The following is an 18984-nucleotide window of genomic DNA, read 5'->3' as shown; positions in this document are numbered from 1 at the left end:
TGTGTTTCACTGCAGAAGTGACTGCATTTCAGTGGGGGGAGAAGTGAAGCCTATATAATTTGTTCTTATTGCATAATCCTTCCGACCCTTTGGGGTGAAAGATACTACGTAAATATAAGACATTATTTCTATTATTTATAAACTAATGTGATAACGGAACAATTCTACACGTGTATTCAAGAGAAAATGTAGAGAAGGTAGGAAGAGGAAGCCCTGCACTTGTGAAGGGAGAAGGAGAGTTCAAGAGCTCTTTTCCAGGCACAAAACCTATAAATCCTCTTGGGAAGAGGCCAATGAGATAGTTTCACTGAGACAGACTTTGAGTTCATTTTTAATGAGTTCTTTCCTGCAGTTTAGGGATCCCTGCATAGAGACATAGATTGCCCCATTGACTGTGGACTATTGCCAAAGAAAGTCATCAGATTACAGTTGGAAAGTTATGAATTTGGGACTTTAAAGACTGTACAATGAGAGGGATATGGATGAGGTACTTTTTTTCTACAAAGAATTCACTTAACAAGTATTACTTTCCTACCTCTGCCTATTGAAGATTTGAATTCTTTTCCTGAGTAGTTATGTGGCTTAGTCATCTTTTCTAAGTTGGTAATGTGTGAATGCCTGTGTACTGAAGAATTTTATGACCTGAAAGAAACAAATGCTTAAGTTGCCATAAGAGGAGCAGTTTCTATACTATACAGCATAAAATTTTCAAAAGCATGGTCAGTGGGACTTAGGCTCCCAGCTAAAACACTTTGGTGCTTTTGGAAATTTTGCCTACAGTCTATTTCTTTGATGGTGCCATCTCTGCCTTGGAGATAAGTGTTTATGAAATGGTAAGGCTAGATTAATGCATCCAACTATGAGATATCTTCACTTGAACATCCCAAAATATGAATTTCTAACAAAACTTTTAAGATAAGGATGAGCCCTTGAATATAGTATTTGTTTGTACCTGGATTGATATGCAGGCTGCTCTCCATATACTGCAGGTTCTGTGCTCAGATGACATTGTGCTTGAAACAGCCTGCTCTATTTGCAGCCACCTGCATTCATGTCAAAGCTGGAACTGCGCTCATGCCATTCGGTTGCAGGGTCTCCGACTGACATGTGCGGGAATCCCTGGGTTGCATGGATGGCCACTATAGACAGAAAGAAGTTTTGTAAGAAAAGTTTAGAAAGCACTTTACAGCATCAGAAAATGGTGGGCAGTGGCAGGGCTTTCTTCTCAGGCCTGGTCTACACTTAAAAATTAGATAGCCCTGAATGATGTAGATAGGTCTGTGAAAAATTTCACACTCTGAGCACTGCAGTTGTGTCACCCTAACCCCCAATGGAGATGCAGCTAGGTCAATGGAAGAATTCTTCCATCAACCTAGCTACTGCATCTTGGAGAGATGGATTAGGTACATTGATGGAAAACCCTTTCCATTGATGTGTGAAGCATCTGAGCCTCAGTGCTACAGCAGCACAGCTACAGAGCCATAGGTGTGCTGCTGTAGTATAGACATGGCCTAAAGGACACAGAGACTGCCATGACTATGGTAAACAGTGTGAGAATAACCAGGAAGTTGCCATTAAAGTCAGCATTTGCCAACAGTTACCACTTACTACTATCTGAGGTACCACAGTTCTCACTCTTCTTAGAATGAGAAATTACTTCTTATCTGAGATCACAATGTGTGGTGTGCGTTGGCAAAAGCTGATTCTATAAAGGGGACCACAGAAGGTCATACCTATGTGGAAAAAGGTAGAGAACAGACAAATCAAAGGAGAAGAAAGAGAAGTGAAGACATCATAAAGAAGAAACATTTGGTACATTTGTGTGTAAATAACCAGAGGCTCTGTTTACAAACCTTTCCATCTGTTCCTTCGCCTAATCAGTTCTGCTTTCTCTTTCTGTCTTCTAACTTTCCTTCGTCTTTCCAGATGCAGGACGCTATGGGCTATGAGTTACCATGGGTGTATTTTGTCAGTCTGGTCATCTTTGGATCCTTTTTCGTTCTAAATCTGGTTCTTGGTGTGTTGAGCGGGTAAGCTGCCAGTTTTTGATGTCCTTTTTCCAATGCTGCAGGGCAAGACTCCATAATCAGGGTTCTTCCCAGTCACCAGGATCCCTTCCTTCCTTCCTGACTCACCTCCATCCAAAATAAAATTCTGAATCCAAGGAAGTTTTTACATTGTTTTTGAAATAAATAACTTAGAACTTGATCAGCCAAAATAACTGTCACAACAAAGTGTTACTCTCTAATGAGGAAATTCAACCTCAGTCCAACCAAAATATCCAGCTCCAACTAGACTGGAGAGAAGACAACTTGATCTCAATCATAAACTGCAGTAATGCAAAACTTTGAAAACCCTGGTGCTGGTGACTTGGGATCCCTTTGGCTGGAGCCTTGCAGTGCTCAGAAACTGAGCCTGTCTCACTAATTATCATTCCACTCTTCCAGGTCAATGATGCCATAGGAAGGGACTGGCCCTGGATCTATTTTGTTACACTAATCATCATAGGGTCATTTTTTGTACTTAACTTGGTTCTCGGTGTACTTAGCGGGTAAGCAGAACCAGGAAAATGTTTTTTATTGTTTATATTTTTCATTTATATCTCTATTCCTTCTCTTTGGTTATGGATATAATGGGGCAGTGGTGGGTCACTCTCAGAAACATTTAGTAGAAGCCCCTAGCTTTGTTGTGTAAATACCAAAACATGGCATCAGATGGCCTACCGGAAATGGGGGAAATCTTTGAGTAAATCCCTTTATGAAAAGCCAACGCGTTGCCTTTAAAATACTCTTCTCCCTAAAATAACCTTTAGCAGGTGCCATGAAACTACAAGTCCTAAATTTGCCTGAATAAGGATGAGCACATCACTTACCACACCAGGAAGGGATTGTTGGTAAAATCCTGGAAAAATCAGTGGAAGTGAAAGGTGACTAGCAGCATATATGGCAAATTCCTAAACATTTGTAAAATGGGAGTCTTTCCAAATTATTTCTTCTCTACTGAGAGATTCTCTTGTTTAATATCCTTGAAATGTAGGCTGATCGGGGGGGTTATTTTCCCCATGAACGGACTAACATATTTTTCTTTAATGGGCACCTCTTCTTTGTTGTACACATTACAGGGTTAGGCATGATGCAGGGAGAGGCCATTTCCTTGTGAGGTTTTATAAGGGTGATCGTGAGAGTCAGATGCGGGTTGGGGTCCAGTAGGGAGGGTTAAAACATCCCCACTGGATGTTCCTTAATTCTTCATTTTAACCTGTGCGACAAAGCATCATTGCTGAGGCCAGGTAAGCAGTTGCCTCACATAAAACCAGCTGTTAATGTACCCAGGAGTTAAACACTGTGCTGGCTTTGGTGAACAAGATAACTAGAAGATCCAAGTCAACAAACATTCTTGACAAGATTTTCAAAAAATGAATGCCTAGGATTAGGTTCCCAATTCCGTATTTAGTCACTGCTGGGTACTCAAGATTGTTAAAATCAGGCTATTTTATTTAGGGGTGTAAATACAGTCATAGAAGCCTAACTTTAAGTAGCCATTTTTTTAAAAATGTTGGCCCCAGTGCTTACTATACTGAGCCTGGTGGAAAGTTTGGTCAATGTCTATACCTATCTGCTGTACTGACCACTCTAAACTCTCACATCTAATTTTGATAAGGTGTTCTTGAGGTGAGGGGGCCCTGGCAAATCAAGGGCGACGCTCTCTTAGCAGGAGCGGGAGTTACGTACATCACAGAAATGTTGTCCATGATCTCAGAGACAACCAGAACAGGAGGGCACTAGTAGGCCCAGACAAGAAAAACCTTCTCTGCTGTCCTACAGAGAGATTATGGATTTAGAGGAGGATTCATTACTTTCTGCATCACCCCTACTGAGGGTAAAGTATGCAGGTATGACAACTGCTGCCAGGAGAGGAGCTCCAAGTGAGTAAATGGAGAGGAAAAGAGTCTCCAAAAATAAAGAGTGAGGCAATAGCCTATGTTTGGAAACCTGGAGAGTGATACTGTGGGTCCAGTTTTCAAACATGAGTTCCTCAATATCAGAATCAGATTCCCCCACTTAGTCACTCAAATCAGCAGGTAACCATGTAAAATAGCAGTGGAGGCTGGTGGCATAGGAAAGTGGGCAGGCAAAATTGATCGCACCTTTACATGACAAAAAGTCAATAGCAGTAATTAAAGAATATATATTATCTTGGGGGTGTGGAGGAGGGAAGGGTAGCAGTGCCCACCCTGACAGCACCTAAGGTACTGCAGCCAGAAATCACTGAAGCTACACTACACATAAGCAATTGTTAGGGACAGCTGGGATCAACTGTGAGGTCAATCCGCAATTACATCATTGAACTGAATCTCCTTGCCTGTGTTGACTGGACTGTGATAGCTGCACCTTTTCTGCTGTACTCTTCACAGTCAACCTGGAGGATCGCACTGGGAGCCATTCACTGTTAACATCCCTGAGAAAGGCTCCTCGTTCTTAGCAAACTGAAATGAGGAGCTGAAGTTTCCAAAAAAACTTTAGAAAAAATAACACAATGTTCAAACAGCTAACTTTCAAATGCAGTTCTGAATTGTACTGAGTCCTGAAATGTCTTCGCCCCTCAGACTCAGATATTGCTCATGCACTCCCTATTTCGATTGATCCATTCTGCATAGATATTACAAAACATTATTCCTGGTGATCTGTACATTCCAGGTAATCCATTCTGTGCATCTCATTTTACACCCAGCATGTCTTTTAGGAAGAGAATTATTTCTTATACTTCATCATTCAAAGGGGAGATGTTACATTCTTGCTCGTATAGGCCTAAATTTTAAAAAATTGTTTCCCAATAATGTGGATACAATTTTGTGCTCACAGTTAAATTAGGGTGTAATTAATTGTGCCTACTAAAATGCCTTAATTGCACCTACTTTTTTGCAATTGCAAAATTGGAGGTTGAATTGTGCTCTGGCTAAAAATCAGAGTCATAATCAGTCATTCCTAGGTATCTTATTCCATATAGTCATTGTGGACAAGCCAAGCAATATGCTATACCTAGTTATATACTAAAGTAAGTACTATACATATACATAAACATCGCTATAGTCCTGCTACTGGCTTGACTGAGGATTAAAGAATATGGATGTATTTCTAAAGAAAATACCATACCAGTTCAGGGGAAATGATTCCACATAATAATTACAGCAGCAAATTTGACTCAAGATTTCAGTTCCCCCAAAGATTGGGGTGTTTACATCTGTGGGTTTGTTTCAATCCATTAGAGATATGGGTTAGCTGCGAGATTCTTAGTCAGATTCAGATTCCACTTTCCTCCATACCTATAAGCCATGGTGGTATTCAGATTCATGTTTGTGATTCAGTCAATATCTGATAGTAACTCCAAAAATATGGCAAGCTGACAGGATATTCTGTACCTGTCAGAGTAAATAGAGTTTGAATCCATATGCTGGATTTAAAGCAATCACCAAGATCTTTAAACAGCTGTAAATTCACCGTTTTGCTTGCTTTCCATCACTGCTCTGAGTACCAGAGATTTTAAAAAATGAGGTATAATAATAATATAATATAATAATTCTGCATCCCATTATCAGAGCAGGGAAGAAAAGCTTTCCCCTAAATAATACAGGACAAAAGACTCAGCCCAGTCTCATACAGACTGAAAGGCACTTCCCAGACATACTCCATTTGTTGAGGTTGTACCCAAGTGAAGATTTCTCCTTTAGTTTTCTATAGGAAGAAGGGGAAAGTGAAGTAAATTGAATGCTGGTAAAAATTGCCAGATTTGCAGCCCTCAATTGATGATGTCTATCCACTGAAAAGAGACAGGCTGGTCATTACTCCTGTAAGCCTCCCCCATGCCACTCTCCCATCCTATTTCAATGTTGTTCTAAGGAGACCACCTGTAGGTTTGAGATGGTAGTTCAATGAACAGGCTCCTTTGGTCCTGGGCGTCCCTGCTGAGACTTCCAATAAAAACAATTAGTGTCAAATGTGATGGTGGTGTAGGTGATGTGCCTCCTGGGAACTGAGCTGAGATCACCAGCTCATTTCACATAGGATACTAAATAGCTTTCAGTCAGTAACAACAGTTAGTCATTAACAACTGGATTTGCCTGGATTCTAACTGGCTTCCTAAATATGCATTGTTCTGAATTTCATCAGCAGTTCCCTGACGCATGTAGCCCTCAAGCGTCAAGTTTTAATGTTACTACAGCTTAGAAATTAAGCACATTTGATTAAGTCCTGTTCTTTAGAAGGTTTTCTGAAATGGGAAGCCCTCTTACGTTTTGTGAGGGAAGAATCTGTGCCAATACTGGTCATTTAGGTCAGTGGACTAAGAATTGGGATTATTGGATTCTATTCTGCCACTTGTGGGCTAGCCCAAGGCCTATGTACTACTTAAGCCCTGTTAGGGACCACTGAAGTCCTGCTACCACTCAGTGTAACTGGGACTTAAGTGGTTCCTAACAGGTTTTAAGTGAGATTTAAGTAGTGCATAGGCTTTTTGCTGGCCCTTTGCAGAGGGATGTAATTTTGTGTGACATGATCCAAGTCTTTATGCCAAAGATCAACATTTTTACACTTGTATGCCCAGATCTAGCCACTTACATTCATATTTAGATACCTAAATAAATGTGTTTCCATTGGTGTCAAATGCTCAGCACCTCTGAAAATCAGGCCACTGATTTAGGTGCTTATCTTTAAGCACTCAAATTTGAAATGTTTGGTCTTAATCCTACTTTTCCTCAGTTCGCCCATTTATAAAATAGGGTTAATATTGCTTCCCTACCTCATGTTTTTTCTCAGCATTAAATTCATTAATGTCGGGAAAGCTCTTTGAGAGTCTCAGAGGAGAGATGCTATAGAAGCGAAAAGCATTATTATTATTGATTGATCTTTTCAACATCCATCTTTTTTACATTTCCAAACAACACAGTGGTGGTTCTCAGGGAAAGAATACTAGATTTGTCACTTCTGACATAGGGCAAAACTCTAACCCGGGACTTATTGTGAAGCTATATTCAGAACTGAGGGCCCAGCCCAACTACTCTCCACTTTCAAGTATTCATTATCATAACCCCATGAAGCAGGGCAAAAACCAAGCAAGATGACAGAGAAGAGGACCGTGCAGACGTACTTTGTCACACACTGTAACTCTGCATGTTTGTCTGATTCATGAAGACCCGTTCCTGTGTTTATTCTCTTGCTGCCCAGGTTACAGTCAGGCCTCACAAAGGGCCTGATCCAAAGCCCATAGAAGTCAGTGGGAGTCTTTCCATTGATTTCAGTGGACTTTGGATCACACCCTAGTTGAAAGGGAAACACTTCCTCTCCCAGCTCCATCTGAGTTACCTGAGGACACCACACTTGGCACTGATTGACATGTTTGGGACTTTCAAAAGTGTTTAGCTTTGGTCTAACGGCTCCCTTTGACGTCAATGATACAACTCACATAGACTTCAATGGGGACAGAGTTAGACCAAAGCTAAGTGCATTTGAAAACCCCACCTTTTGTTGGCAGTATCACCAAAGAGGCTACAGATTAACTGGTCAGAGAGAATGAACTCACATCTTATGCCTAGAGACGGAGGGACTGAGTCTCCACTGCCTGTATCTCATGTAGTCCTTAACACCTGTGCAAAGTGGGTGTAAAATGCTACCACTCAGAATAGTTGCATTTTACACTCACTCTAGTAAATGACACATGGTATGAAACAGTGCAGAATTTAGCTCAGTTCCTGTAAGTCAAGGTTGATCCACATTGGCAGGGTAGTATGGGAAGCTTGCACTGTCTGAGCCCATGCTCTACTTGTTCTGTGGATAAATGAAGGTCTGAATTCCTGAGGCTGTCAGTCCAGTACGTTTCACCACCACTAAACTCACTTTTTAAAATAAAAGCATCTCACTGGCTTAGAGTTATGGAAGAGAAAGTTCAATCCAATTAAAATTGGATTCCGTTCAGTTTAAAAGAAAATCAGTGGTTCCCCAAATATTGTTAAGACAGCAGCTGCAAAGAAATCATGAAGTGAGAACACCCAAAAAAGAGCCACCTTTCTTGAATGCAGTCGTGCCACAAGTTCATCTGATTTCCTCTAGTGCAAGAAGAAGTCCAGTATCTAACACCTCCAGACATAGCTGATTCAGGATAGGATTCTCTGTCCACAGAGGAAGTAGGGGACAGCCCACATAAGACCCACCAAAATGCTTGGATTAGCAACATGGAATTCTTGTTCCTGTGTCTTGTATTTAAGCACATAGTCCATATAATGTTTTGTCATCAAGCTGCCAAATGCCCACCCCAAATCCATTCTCTGGCTGTAGCCATTATTCCTAATGATTATCCCTCAAACTTTGGATTTGCAAATGCTTCCTTCTGGTCAGGGAAAAGCAGGTAATAGTCTCTAATACTGGAAACCTATGGCAAAACACACCGACCTAAATTTTCAAATACAGCATCCCGTGCTGTGGCTGCAGTTTTTCATCCTGGATTAAATGTGTGAACAGAATTGTGGGTGTGTTTAAATATACCCAGAGTTGCACTAATTGAGGTGCAATTGCACTTCCGTTCTGGAGATCAGGTTGAGACTTGGCTAAAAATCAGCACTGCAGTCTCTCTCCAGCTGTCAGATTATTGCAGGACATTTAATTTGGATCGTCGGATTAAGCTAGTGTAATAATAACAGATATTCGCAAATGACTGGTGGAAAGATGCATATAGCAAAGCATTATAACCTAAAAAGAATGACATTTTATGTAAACATATGTAAGTTTGTTACATTCTTAACCAAATGCTGAGAGTTGGCTTCTTCCCAACATATTTACAGAGGCTAGAACTGTTATATCTGTATATCTAACAAGGACCACTCCATGTACATATTAATGTGACTTTGAATGAATAGCGGCAGCTGAGAGTCCAAGGTAGGGGATGTCATATTTCCAGTGCAAACCAATCTAATCCCATTGTTTTTCAATCTCTCCCACCCACATCCTGTCCCTCCCTCCTCCTTGCCAGGGAGTTTTCCAAAGAAAGAGAGAAGGCAAAGGCTCGGGGTGACTTTCAGAAGTTGCGGGAGAAACAACAGCTGGAGGAAGACTTGAAGGGGTACCTGGATTGGATAACTCAAGCAGAAGACATCGATCCAGAAAATGAAGATGAAGGCATGGATGAGGAGAAGCCCCGAAACAGTAAGCAACTTTCCTGTGTCTCTCTCACTGGGCTTTTAGCTAGGGAGGAGTGTTTCAAAATTTGTAGCAGTGAGATTTCTTGCAAGGAAAAATAGATCCATCCTGAGGCATCCACCATTCTTATACATTACCATGGTTGTATACTTGTAGGAAGTTGGGGGAGGGTGAAATACATATAAAATAATTGGTATTGATCCACAGATCTTCAGTAACAGTAACATTAAATGCTGATCTTAAAAAGAAAAAGGACCATTATTTGCTGTTGGGAGTGCTCTACAGGAATACAGGTTAAAATATACATCTGTCTCCTATTCATTTATTTAATTGCAGTTCAGTGTTGCAGGCTGTTGACATATGGTTAATTACTTTGAAAGCAAAGGTTTCTAGCCAAAGCAGAGCTACAGTATGGTATAAGGGCCAAATCAACCCTGTTATACAGTATTCTGTGTAACATTCTGTAACTCCTCTGAAGTCAGTGGAATTGCATCTGATTGTGCCAGGGTCAAATTAAGCCTTAAGACTTTTCTTCTCAGGGAATTCTCTGTTATTTTTGTTCTCTGGAGTTCAGGACATCTTTGTGCAAAGTAACGGGGAATTCACCAAATGTCTCTACTAATCAGAGCTGCTGAAAGAGGAATGGTTACATGACAGCAGCAATTTCCTATATATCCCTACATTATCCAGATCTTCCCACCCCCTCCTCTTATCAGCACAGACTGCATATTCACTTCTCAGACACCTAACACCTATCTTTACAAGTCCCATAGTCTGGAAATGTCAGGGCTGGAACCCTTCAGACAGTTACACAGATAAAGGACATTAGCATTGTTCTTAGCATTTATTACTAAAATGTGCATTATCAACTGCTTGATTTTGGAAGGGGGGCAGTGAAATATTTCCATTGGGGTGTATTATTGCCCTAATTGCTGATGAAATCAATAGCTCTCAAGGAGGAAAAGGTTTGCCCTATTCCCCCTCTGACCAAACAAGCAAAATCCAAAAGACAATCACCTTTGAGACCATATACAGGCAACATGTTGACACTGAAATGATTTGTTTGAGCAACAAAGTAAGATTAGTATCAGAGGCTGGTGGGCTTCTCCAGGGCAAGTTCTAGCATTGATAATTGTACCACCAAAGCTTTTGATTTCGCAAAAGTGCATATTGTTAATTAACACCAATGGCCAAATCCTGTTCACTTTACTTAAGCAAATTAGACCTAGTGGAGTAAATAGGAGCTCTGGGTGCTCCATCTCTCTAAAAATCAGATAACTTTTATTTAGACACCTAAATGGGGCCTGTTCTCAAGTTTGAGAATTTAGGCTCAAGAACTTCTTAGGTTAGAATCTGGCTCAGGTTGTTAATGACCAGATATTGGTGATAGCTGCTCAGTGGCCTATAATATTTGAAATGGGTCTGGAGATCTAACGGTAATTCTCAGTGCAAAGTTGTCCACATTAAAAAAAAAATCATGACCGTGATTCAATTAGCACCTTTATATGAAGTCTCAGCAAAAATATCAAGGATTAAATTGACACAGTGCTTGATACAAAACCCACTGAAGGTAAGAGAAGGCTTTCTATTGACTTCAGTAGGCATTGGATCAGGTCCATAGAGTCTCACCTGTAGGTGGTCCCTTCAGGAAAAGGTTAAGGCACATTAACAAGGCAGTTTGATGAAACCCTTGTACTGCTGCTTCCTGTTTTGTATCTGTTCTGAGAGTCAGCAGAGAATAGCCGTCTCCACTACAGTTTTTATGAGCAAGAGATTAACTCTTTTTTGTTACCAGAATTTCAGAATGAATCAGACTTCAGCCCTTGACTAAGTTTGCTAATTCCAAGGTAGGCAATGGAAATGTGAGCTAACAAATTCCATTTACGTGGGGCAAATCTGTGATGCCCTGGGGAAGCTGAGAACTAAAAGCTAACACATCCGCAGACTGCACTCAGTTTTCTGTGTCTCATTGCCTTTAGCTGGCTCAGCTATACAAGGATGAGTTTTGTAGGTGCTTGTCTCAGTTTGTCGCATAATGTATGTAAGTCCCTCTGGAGGTTGTCACTGTTGTCCATTAATGAAACAATGAAATGTCATTAGCAACGTTTACTAACTTGCTGCCTGTTTCTTCTTCAAAATGATTAACGAACAGAGCGTCTTAGATAGCACTGGTTCCAATACTGGCCACTTGGGGAACTTCTGTTAACTAGTCTCCACTCTAGAGAATAACCATTTTCTGTGACACTATGTTGTTCGTCACTTAATCAGTTTCTCTTCTATGACAAGATCAGGCTTCGGAACAGAAGACTGAACTGTCTAATAATGCTGTAGGGTGAAATCATGCTTCTACAGATAGACACCACAGCGACGGGTATAGGAGGGAAGTGGAATGATGCTGGCTACACATTAGTGACATGAGTCACCCTGGCAATGCAGACAGGATAGGACAGGCCAAGCAGCCAAGTCACAATATGGAACACACATTCCTACTCTTCTGAAAAGAGGCTGTATGTGCCCCAGTTAGCTAATGCTGCAGATGGCATTATGTTTGCTAGCTGACGGGGGACCTGGCCATGCCCCCAGGGCTGGCAAACAAAACCCTCTTGTAGCCTTGGTGCACTAGCCAGTGCAATAGGTGGGCGCTCTCCTTTTCATTTGCTTGAGAACTGTTGCCCCCTTCTCCACTAGGATTTGGCCCCTAAGGCCAGTTTGTGAACCCCGTAGTACCACTGGGGAGAAGTTAATTGCATGAGAAGCAGGGGCGGCTCTAGCTTTTTTGCCGCCCCAAGCACAGCAGGCAGGCTGCCTGCGGGAGGTCTGTTGGTCCCGCGGCTTTGGCATACCCGCCGCCGAATTGCCGCCGAATCTGCAGGACCGGCGGACCTCCCGCAGGCAAGCTGCCGAAGGCTGCCTAACTGCCGCCCTTGCAGGGACCGGCAGGGCGCCCCCAGCAGCTTGCCGCCCCAGGCATGCGCTTGGAGCGCTGGTGCCTGGAGCCGCCGCTGATGAGAAGTCCAAGTGAAATAAAGGAGACTCCCCGGGTGAGTAACTGCTCATCCATGCGAGTTAGTGGTTCACAATCTGGCCCTGTGTGTTTATAAGTAAGACTTTTTTTTGCATCTGGTGGTTTTATTTGCAGTTGTATGAATAGAGAGCTCATGTTATAAAAACACCACAGTGTCTTTGTAATGGTTCCGAGTTTAAATCTTTACTGATGTCACAAGTTATACTGTGCTGCCAAATAATTGATTTAGAAAAACACTTCTGATTGCCCTGCACCGATAAGTAGTATACATGTCATTGTTTAGAATATCTATTTGTCTTTCATGTGTATGAGAAGCCATTCCTGGTATATTTACAGTGTATACATAGAAGACTTCCCATCTTTCATATCCCATCCCCCACAAACCAGTCTCCCACATGGCAATGCAGCGCAGCCCAAAGCAATTGTGGTCTAAGGAATGAGAGGCTAGGGCAGGGGTCGGCAACCTTCGGCAAGTGGCCCATCAGGGTAATCCACTGGCGAGCCATGAGACAGTTTGTTTACGTTGACCGTCCACAGGCACGGCCCCCCCCGCAGCTCCTATTGGCTGTGGTTCTCCTTTCTTACATGCTTTGATGAGCAGTGAATTAGTAAACAATGTTGTTATTTAAATTATCAGCATTGAGCATCTCAATTAGTATTTCACAGAGGTGATGGGGCTGTTCAGACTTCTGAGCTATTGTTTCAGGCTCTCTGCAGACTTCAACAGGTGTCTCTGGATCAGTTACACATGGGTCACTTGAGTTAACTATATCAGCAATGGATTTAAGTTTTTTAATCAAAGCTGAGATTCTTAAGAATAAGAAGGCAGCTTGACAGAAATGCTGGTATGCCAGACCCCCATGTACCAACCTAATTTGAGTGTTACTAATGTGGTTAATATCTATTTATGATCACACCACTCAGCAAAAAGATTCTAAACCATTTTACATAGAGAAATCACTTTACCTACCGTTGAACTGCAGCTATTTCTGGATGGAAGGTGAGAGCTGTTTAAAATTCCATTTCCATGGGAATCCTTTTATGATGGTGTGAAGGTACTTTCCCCACAGGTGTGCTATTCTTTTCACAGTGCAACATCTCGTTTAAAATTTGGGGTTGTAAATTTTCAAAGGAGTGTGCTGTGAGGTGTTCATCTTTAATGTGAGTCAGACAATTACGTTTGAACACTTAATTTTTGAGGTAGCATAGATAGAGCACAGGACTAAGAATCAAAAACCTGGGCTCCCGTGTGATCTCTGACATTGACTCACTTTATGACCTTTGACAAGTCACTTAGATTCTCTGTGCCTCAGTTTTCCCATCTGTCAAATGGGTGTGTGGTTAGGCATAATTGATTAGTGTTTGCAAAGCTGTGTGTGATCCTTTAAGAGAAAATGTTATTATCCAGTGACTATTGTTACTCTATTTGTCTTGTTATGGTGTTCTTTTTGTCTGCTCAGGTTTTTTGGTTGTTTTTTTTTAAAATGGGGAACAAAGTCAGCAGACTTCAAGGCAGAGTTAAATAGCAAATAACAAACTTGTTTGATTATAAGGCCAGTGCCTCAGCTGCTATAAATCAGTGAAGCTCAGAGATTCACCAATTTACATCCTCTGGAATCTGACCCATGTAGTCTACCTAAAGTAGGCCCAAACCAGAAAATATATGCTTTCAGTGTCTTCTCAATCCTACAGCACAGTGGGAAGACTTCCTGCTCTGTAAACAGGGCTGTCTGTTCCGGCCCAGGAATCTGCCTACTGTGAAACTGAGACTACGAGGCATAGGAAAGAGAAGTCTCACTTGCAGCCTGTAGGTTTTTGGATTGACTGCCTGTATCTGTTCCTAAGGGGGTTGCTGACCTTGGCCATATGTCATTAATCATATTTCTATCTGCTGTCGCTCTCCTGACGCCTCCACACAGTGCTCTGAGCCATGATGGGTGTTAACAGCCCTAAGATGAGAGGCCAACAAATCCAAGTGCCACAACACTGAGGGACTTAGTAGAGAAAAGATGGGTAAGCAATGAAGGCAGCCAGAGCTACATATTCTATACAGACTTCAACTGATAATATCCCTAAAAGAGACCTCAGCATTCTTCTGAACCAGTTTAATTGATTTTATCTCTCACATCTGTTCAGAGGACATCCACAGAGCTGGCTGCATTCATCTGCTGTGTCTTAGGGAATGGCTGAGAGGTAATGCAGCAGCGTTATTTGCAAACATGATTTAACAATTACAGCAGATGCAGAGTGGAGGAGGTAAAGAGGCATCTGGAGGCTGTTCGTGTTGATGGTTTTCATCTTTGCCCTTTTCCTGATGGGCTTTTTTGCAGAGGAAGAAAACATTAATTTGATCCAGGAGAGAAACGCACGACATGCCACAAAACAGATGCTGAGCTTCAAAATTATAGCACAACACGATAGCAAAGAGATTTCCCCTTCCTGTTGTACAGCAACTGGGAGTTTGCCCTGTTTTATCTGTTATAAAGAATGGGGTGCTCGTGCATTGCAGTGTGTAGAAACAGGAACCTCAGCAAAGGCCAGATTCTCCCTTTGTTGAAGCTGAATGGCAAAACTTCCATTGGCTTCACTGTTGCCATCCATTGTTCCTGCCACTCACATTTTCTCCCTCCCTCCCTTTCAGTTCTGATTGGTATAAGTTCTGCTATCAGTAGGGGTGCAACCCCACTGATTTCATTGGCGTTCACAGGATTTCACTGGCGTTCACAGGTGTGACGGACAACATACTTTGGCCCATTTTCTGACAGCAAAAGCATTTTGTGATTAGAGGTTGCTCATTTTCCCACTTAAAATCATATCCAAGACTTTAATGTAAATTATAACAAGAACTGATAGCTCATCTAATGGGACAAAGATACTAAGATCTAATTATATTCCAGGGCTTTGTTGTAATGGGACTGATGCCTGGAGAAAGTCAGATCCTCATGTAGTTTAGCGGGAAAAGCAGTGGAAATCAGTGTATCACCCCTCCAAACTACATAGGAATGGCTTAGCGAGTACATTAAGTGGTGACAAGTACAAGGGGTTTTGGCTGCACATCAAGATTTGTGCCTGATTCACAATAGGAATGTGAGGAAGCCCAAATGAAGAGACAGAGAGAGAGCCCAGAACAACAGGCAGGTTGTGAACCAGAGGAGAAAATTGCCCAAATTCTAAAATTAAAATCCTACATAGCTTGAAAAGAAACAATCTCAGGCTTCACAGAAATGACTGTAGGGTCTGTTTGACCTTTGGGGTCATCTTTACTCAAGGAAGAACTCACTAATTCTCTAATGAACTAGCAATAAATAGGCTTTTCCACTGACATCAGACCTGCTTGTCTTGCCTTAAAAGTCCCTCGTTTTGTCTTATGCAAATATCCAGTGTTTCTTGTGGACGGTGGTATGTTGTGGTGATCAGGTGATTTCAGCATAGGCAGCAGAGTGTTTTTCATTTGTGGCGTGCAAGGGATTTTGTCAAAAGCCAGCCATTTTAAGCAGAAACATCTAGGCGGAAAAGTAGAATAGGAAAGAAGAGTTTTCAGCTGAAAAGGTAAAACTTTAAGAGGGAATGGGGAGCTGCTGGATGCTGAGCTGTAGCTCTTGAAAATCTGCTATTGCATTTAAGTGCATAACTGGGAGCTGTGCGCTTGTGAAAATCTGGCCAGAAGTGAGGGGAATACAAAAAGCAATGGGACAGGATGTGAAGAGAGAAATATTTTAGGGCACCAGAAATAGCAGCCCCAGGAGTAACAACCTGTCCACATTATCTTGGGATAACTCGCAAGGTCTATGAAATCATTTGACTTCTTTGCACAATACGCGGATAGAGGCCACCACTTTTCCCTTAATGTTCCCTTTGCTCAGGATTTACCCATACAATTCCTATTGACTTGAATGACTCTTTTTAGGCCAAATTCTGCCCTGGTTTACACCATGTGCAATCCCCATTGACTCCAGTAGGATTTGCACGGACTTTGTCTAACTGACTTTAATGAAAGTTGTCTCTAAATCCTGTGCATCCCTTTGAAAACCTAAGATTTTGAGGCTGTATGCTATGGAATGTGTTTAGTGTGCGTTGATTCTAATTCTAATGTTGATTCTAGTGAGAATAGTAAGACAAGTGAGTTGTTAATTTCACATATCAGCTAGCTCTGTGCCCTCTGAATCATATATGCTGAGTGTACTGATAGGTAAATTGTCAGCCCTGCAAAGCCAACGTAGTGCTGTGGAATCACATGTAAAGCAGAAAGTACATAGCTGGATTTCCAGAGACCGGGTTGTAACGCTGAATTTGTAGAGCTGGCCTTGGAAAAGTCTTGTCTTGATTTATAAACTAGTCAAACTTTATGTGAAAATAACAGATGAAGGTTTCAAAATGGAGAAACTAGATGTTAGTTTTAGAGGGGAACTTTTCAGACTCCAGTCCCAATCCTAACTGCTTTTTTAGGCTGCCATTATCTGATTATATAGCCAAAAAAGTATAAACTGGGACAACATCTGCTATCAGTTTTACCAGAATAAATTTGGAATAACTGCAGTGAAGTCAATTCAGTTAATCCTGATTTACTCCAGCGTATCTCTGAGCAAAATTTGTCCCATTGTATTTCAAATGAACACTCAGGGACAAAGTCAGCAGAACAGTGGCTGGACAGTACGGTGCAGTTTGCTGTTTTGGAAGCTGTCACTCACTGTAAAAAACTCAGGAACTAGAAGTCTGTGTAAAAGTTGTAAGAGCCAAGACACAGGTTGAAAATGAAGTCTTTGTCAACTCATTTCCTTAGCTAACCAAATAGCAGCTTGAGAATGGTGTCCTACAACCTGATTGCATTTTGCCCCCCTTGCATAAATACCAGAAAATAAAAGCCCATGTCATAGAATGATTTATTATCTGTCAAAAACGGCTCTAAAGATGGAGAGTGCATGGCAGCATCTACCTTTATCATTGTCCGCTCATGTGGAAAATAATCATCTGGTAACTAAGAAAAGATTTGCTACAAACTCCAACCATTGTAGGCATTCTGAAAGGGAGTCTGGTGATGCGCCACAGGAATACAGGCAACCAATCTGGACTTATTCTCAGTAGACTTGAGTGACAGAGCTATGGGGAGAATGTGCACATGTCCACAAATTATATTGATTCTCTCTAGGGACGAACCCCACATCCTGCACCACATCATTGCTGGAGGATACATCAGTTTAGGCTTCAAACTTTGCTTGGGTTTGTGTTGCTGCCATCTGTATTTAGCATGTGGCCTGGAAAAACCTTTTGGGTTACATCAGGGGTTCTCAACCTTTTTCCTTCTGAGCCCCCCCCCCCCCACCACACAAACACACACGCTATAAAAACTCCACGGCCCACCTGTGCCACAACAACTGGTTTTCTGCATATAAAAGCCAGGACTAGCGTTAGGGGGTAGCAAGCAGGGCAGTTGCCCAGGACCCCACATCACAGAGGGCCCCACAAAGCTAAGTTGCTCAGGCTTTGGCTTCAGCTCCAGATGGCAGGGCTCAGGGCCCCGGGCTTCGGCTCCATGCGGTGGGGCTTCGGCTTTCTGCCTTGGGCCCCAGCAAGTCTAATGCCAGCCATGTTTGGTGGACCCCCTGAAACCTGCTTATGGCCCCCCGCAGCGGGCCCCAGGCACCTGGTTGAGAACCACTGGGGTACATCACTTCTGCGGTCTTTAGGCAAAACTCCCATTGAAGTCACTGAGAATTTTGCCTGGGTACATCCCAAGGTTCTAATCTGTCTGCATTTCTTGTCAACCGCAAAACTCCCGAAGTGTAAGGTCAGCAGAATTTTGTCCAATTTGAGATGTTGATGCAGCAAAAGAAAGAATTGTGTGTGCAAGCTTAAATTTGAGTGCTTACTCACAACTTTGATGTTCTGTGAATATAGTTGTTTGTATGGAATAGTATGCGAGTTTTTCTCTCTTAAATGACTACTGCATTTAATATTTTCCAGTTGATAACACTTAGCCAAATTCATTCTTGGTATAAATCCAGTGACTAGAATTGAGTTATACGAGGATGAATTTGACCCACGAGGATGAATTTGACCCACTACGTTTACTTGTATTTTGTCTGTGTGATTAAGGTGGTTGAATTTAGGGAAATCTGGGTTCAAACCCTAGAATGATCTCTTATACCCTGAGTTGGTGAGACCAGGAGCACTGCAAAGGAAGGAGAAGGGGTGTTAGTTAGCCTCCTAACACTCTGTAGTGATCATTATCATATGTGGCTGTAACTGAGTGGCTAGGGAAGAATTCATCCTCACAGCTGAAGGAGAGTCATGGTGGCAGGAGGCCTATGCACAAAGAGGAACCTCCAGGAAGGATAGGGTTTGAGTTTGGACTCGTTTACACTGATGTACATTAAGAGTGATGCTACTGAAGTCCATGGAGTTACATTGGTGTAATACCAGTGCACATGGATCAGACCCATTGGTTCTAACTACTTCCTCATCCATTGGTTTCATAGTCTATCCAGGGTTTTTGTTCCCTGGATGATCTCAGATTAGGATTAGGATTTGTAAATCATAATATTCTTTTCCACTCGTAGCACTTTTCCTCGGAGAATTGAGATTGTCCCTTTCCAAACATTAACTAACACATCTTCCCAACACCCTTGTGGCCACTCTGAATATCTTATATTTATCACATTTAGCCATTCAAATGGTTACCATGATATTTGTGATAATTTCCCATTCTAAGCATGAGACTGATAAAAGGAGTCCATGGGAAGTTTATCAGGGTGCTCAATGTGGGTAGAGTTGTCA

The 18984-nt window shown here is 41.9% G+C and overlaps 1 protein-coding gene across 2 annotated transcripts in view; it reads left to right on the top strand.

Annotated features, from left to right (window-relative positions):
• Positions 1-18984, top strand: part of CACNA1C (calcium voltage-gated channel subunit alpha1 C) — a 594404-nt gene that overhangs the window by 408003 nt on the left and 167417 nt on the right. For both annotated transcript variants that reach the window (XM_024210494.2, XM_024210493.2), the window contains exons 7-8: positions 1927-2030; positions 9019-9191. In XM_024210494.2, the coding sequence (XP_024066262.1) occupies positions 1927-2030; positions 9019-9191 (277 nt within the window). The remainder of the gene's footprint in view (positions 1-1926; positions 2031-9018; positions 9192-18984) is intronic.

Source organism: Terrapene carolina, unplaced genomic scaffold (assembly GCF_002925995.2).
Source record: "Terrapene carolina triunguis isolate 2854851 unplaced genomic scaffold, T_m_triunguis-2.0 Scaffold190, whole genome shotgun sequence".
Taxonomy (NCBI): Eukaryota; Metazoa; Chordata; order Testudines; family Emydidae; genus Terrapene; species Terrapene triunguis.
Note: the sequence above shows the minus strand (reverse complement) of the source record. Positions and strands in the feature narration are given on the sequence as shown.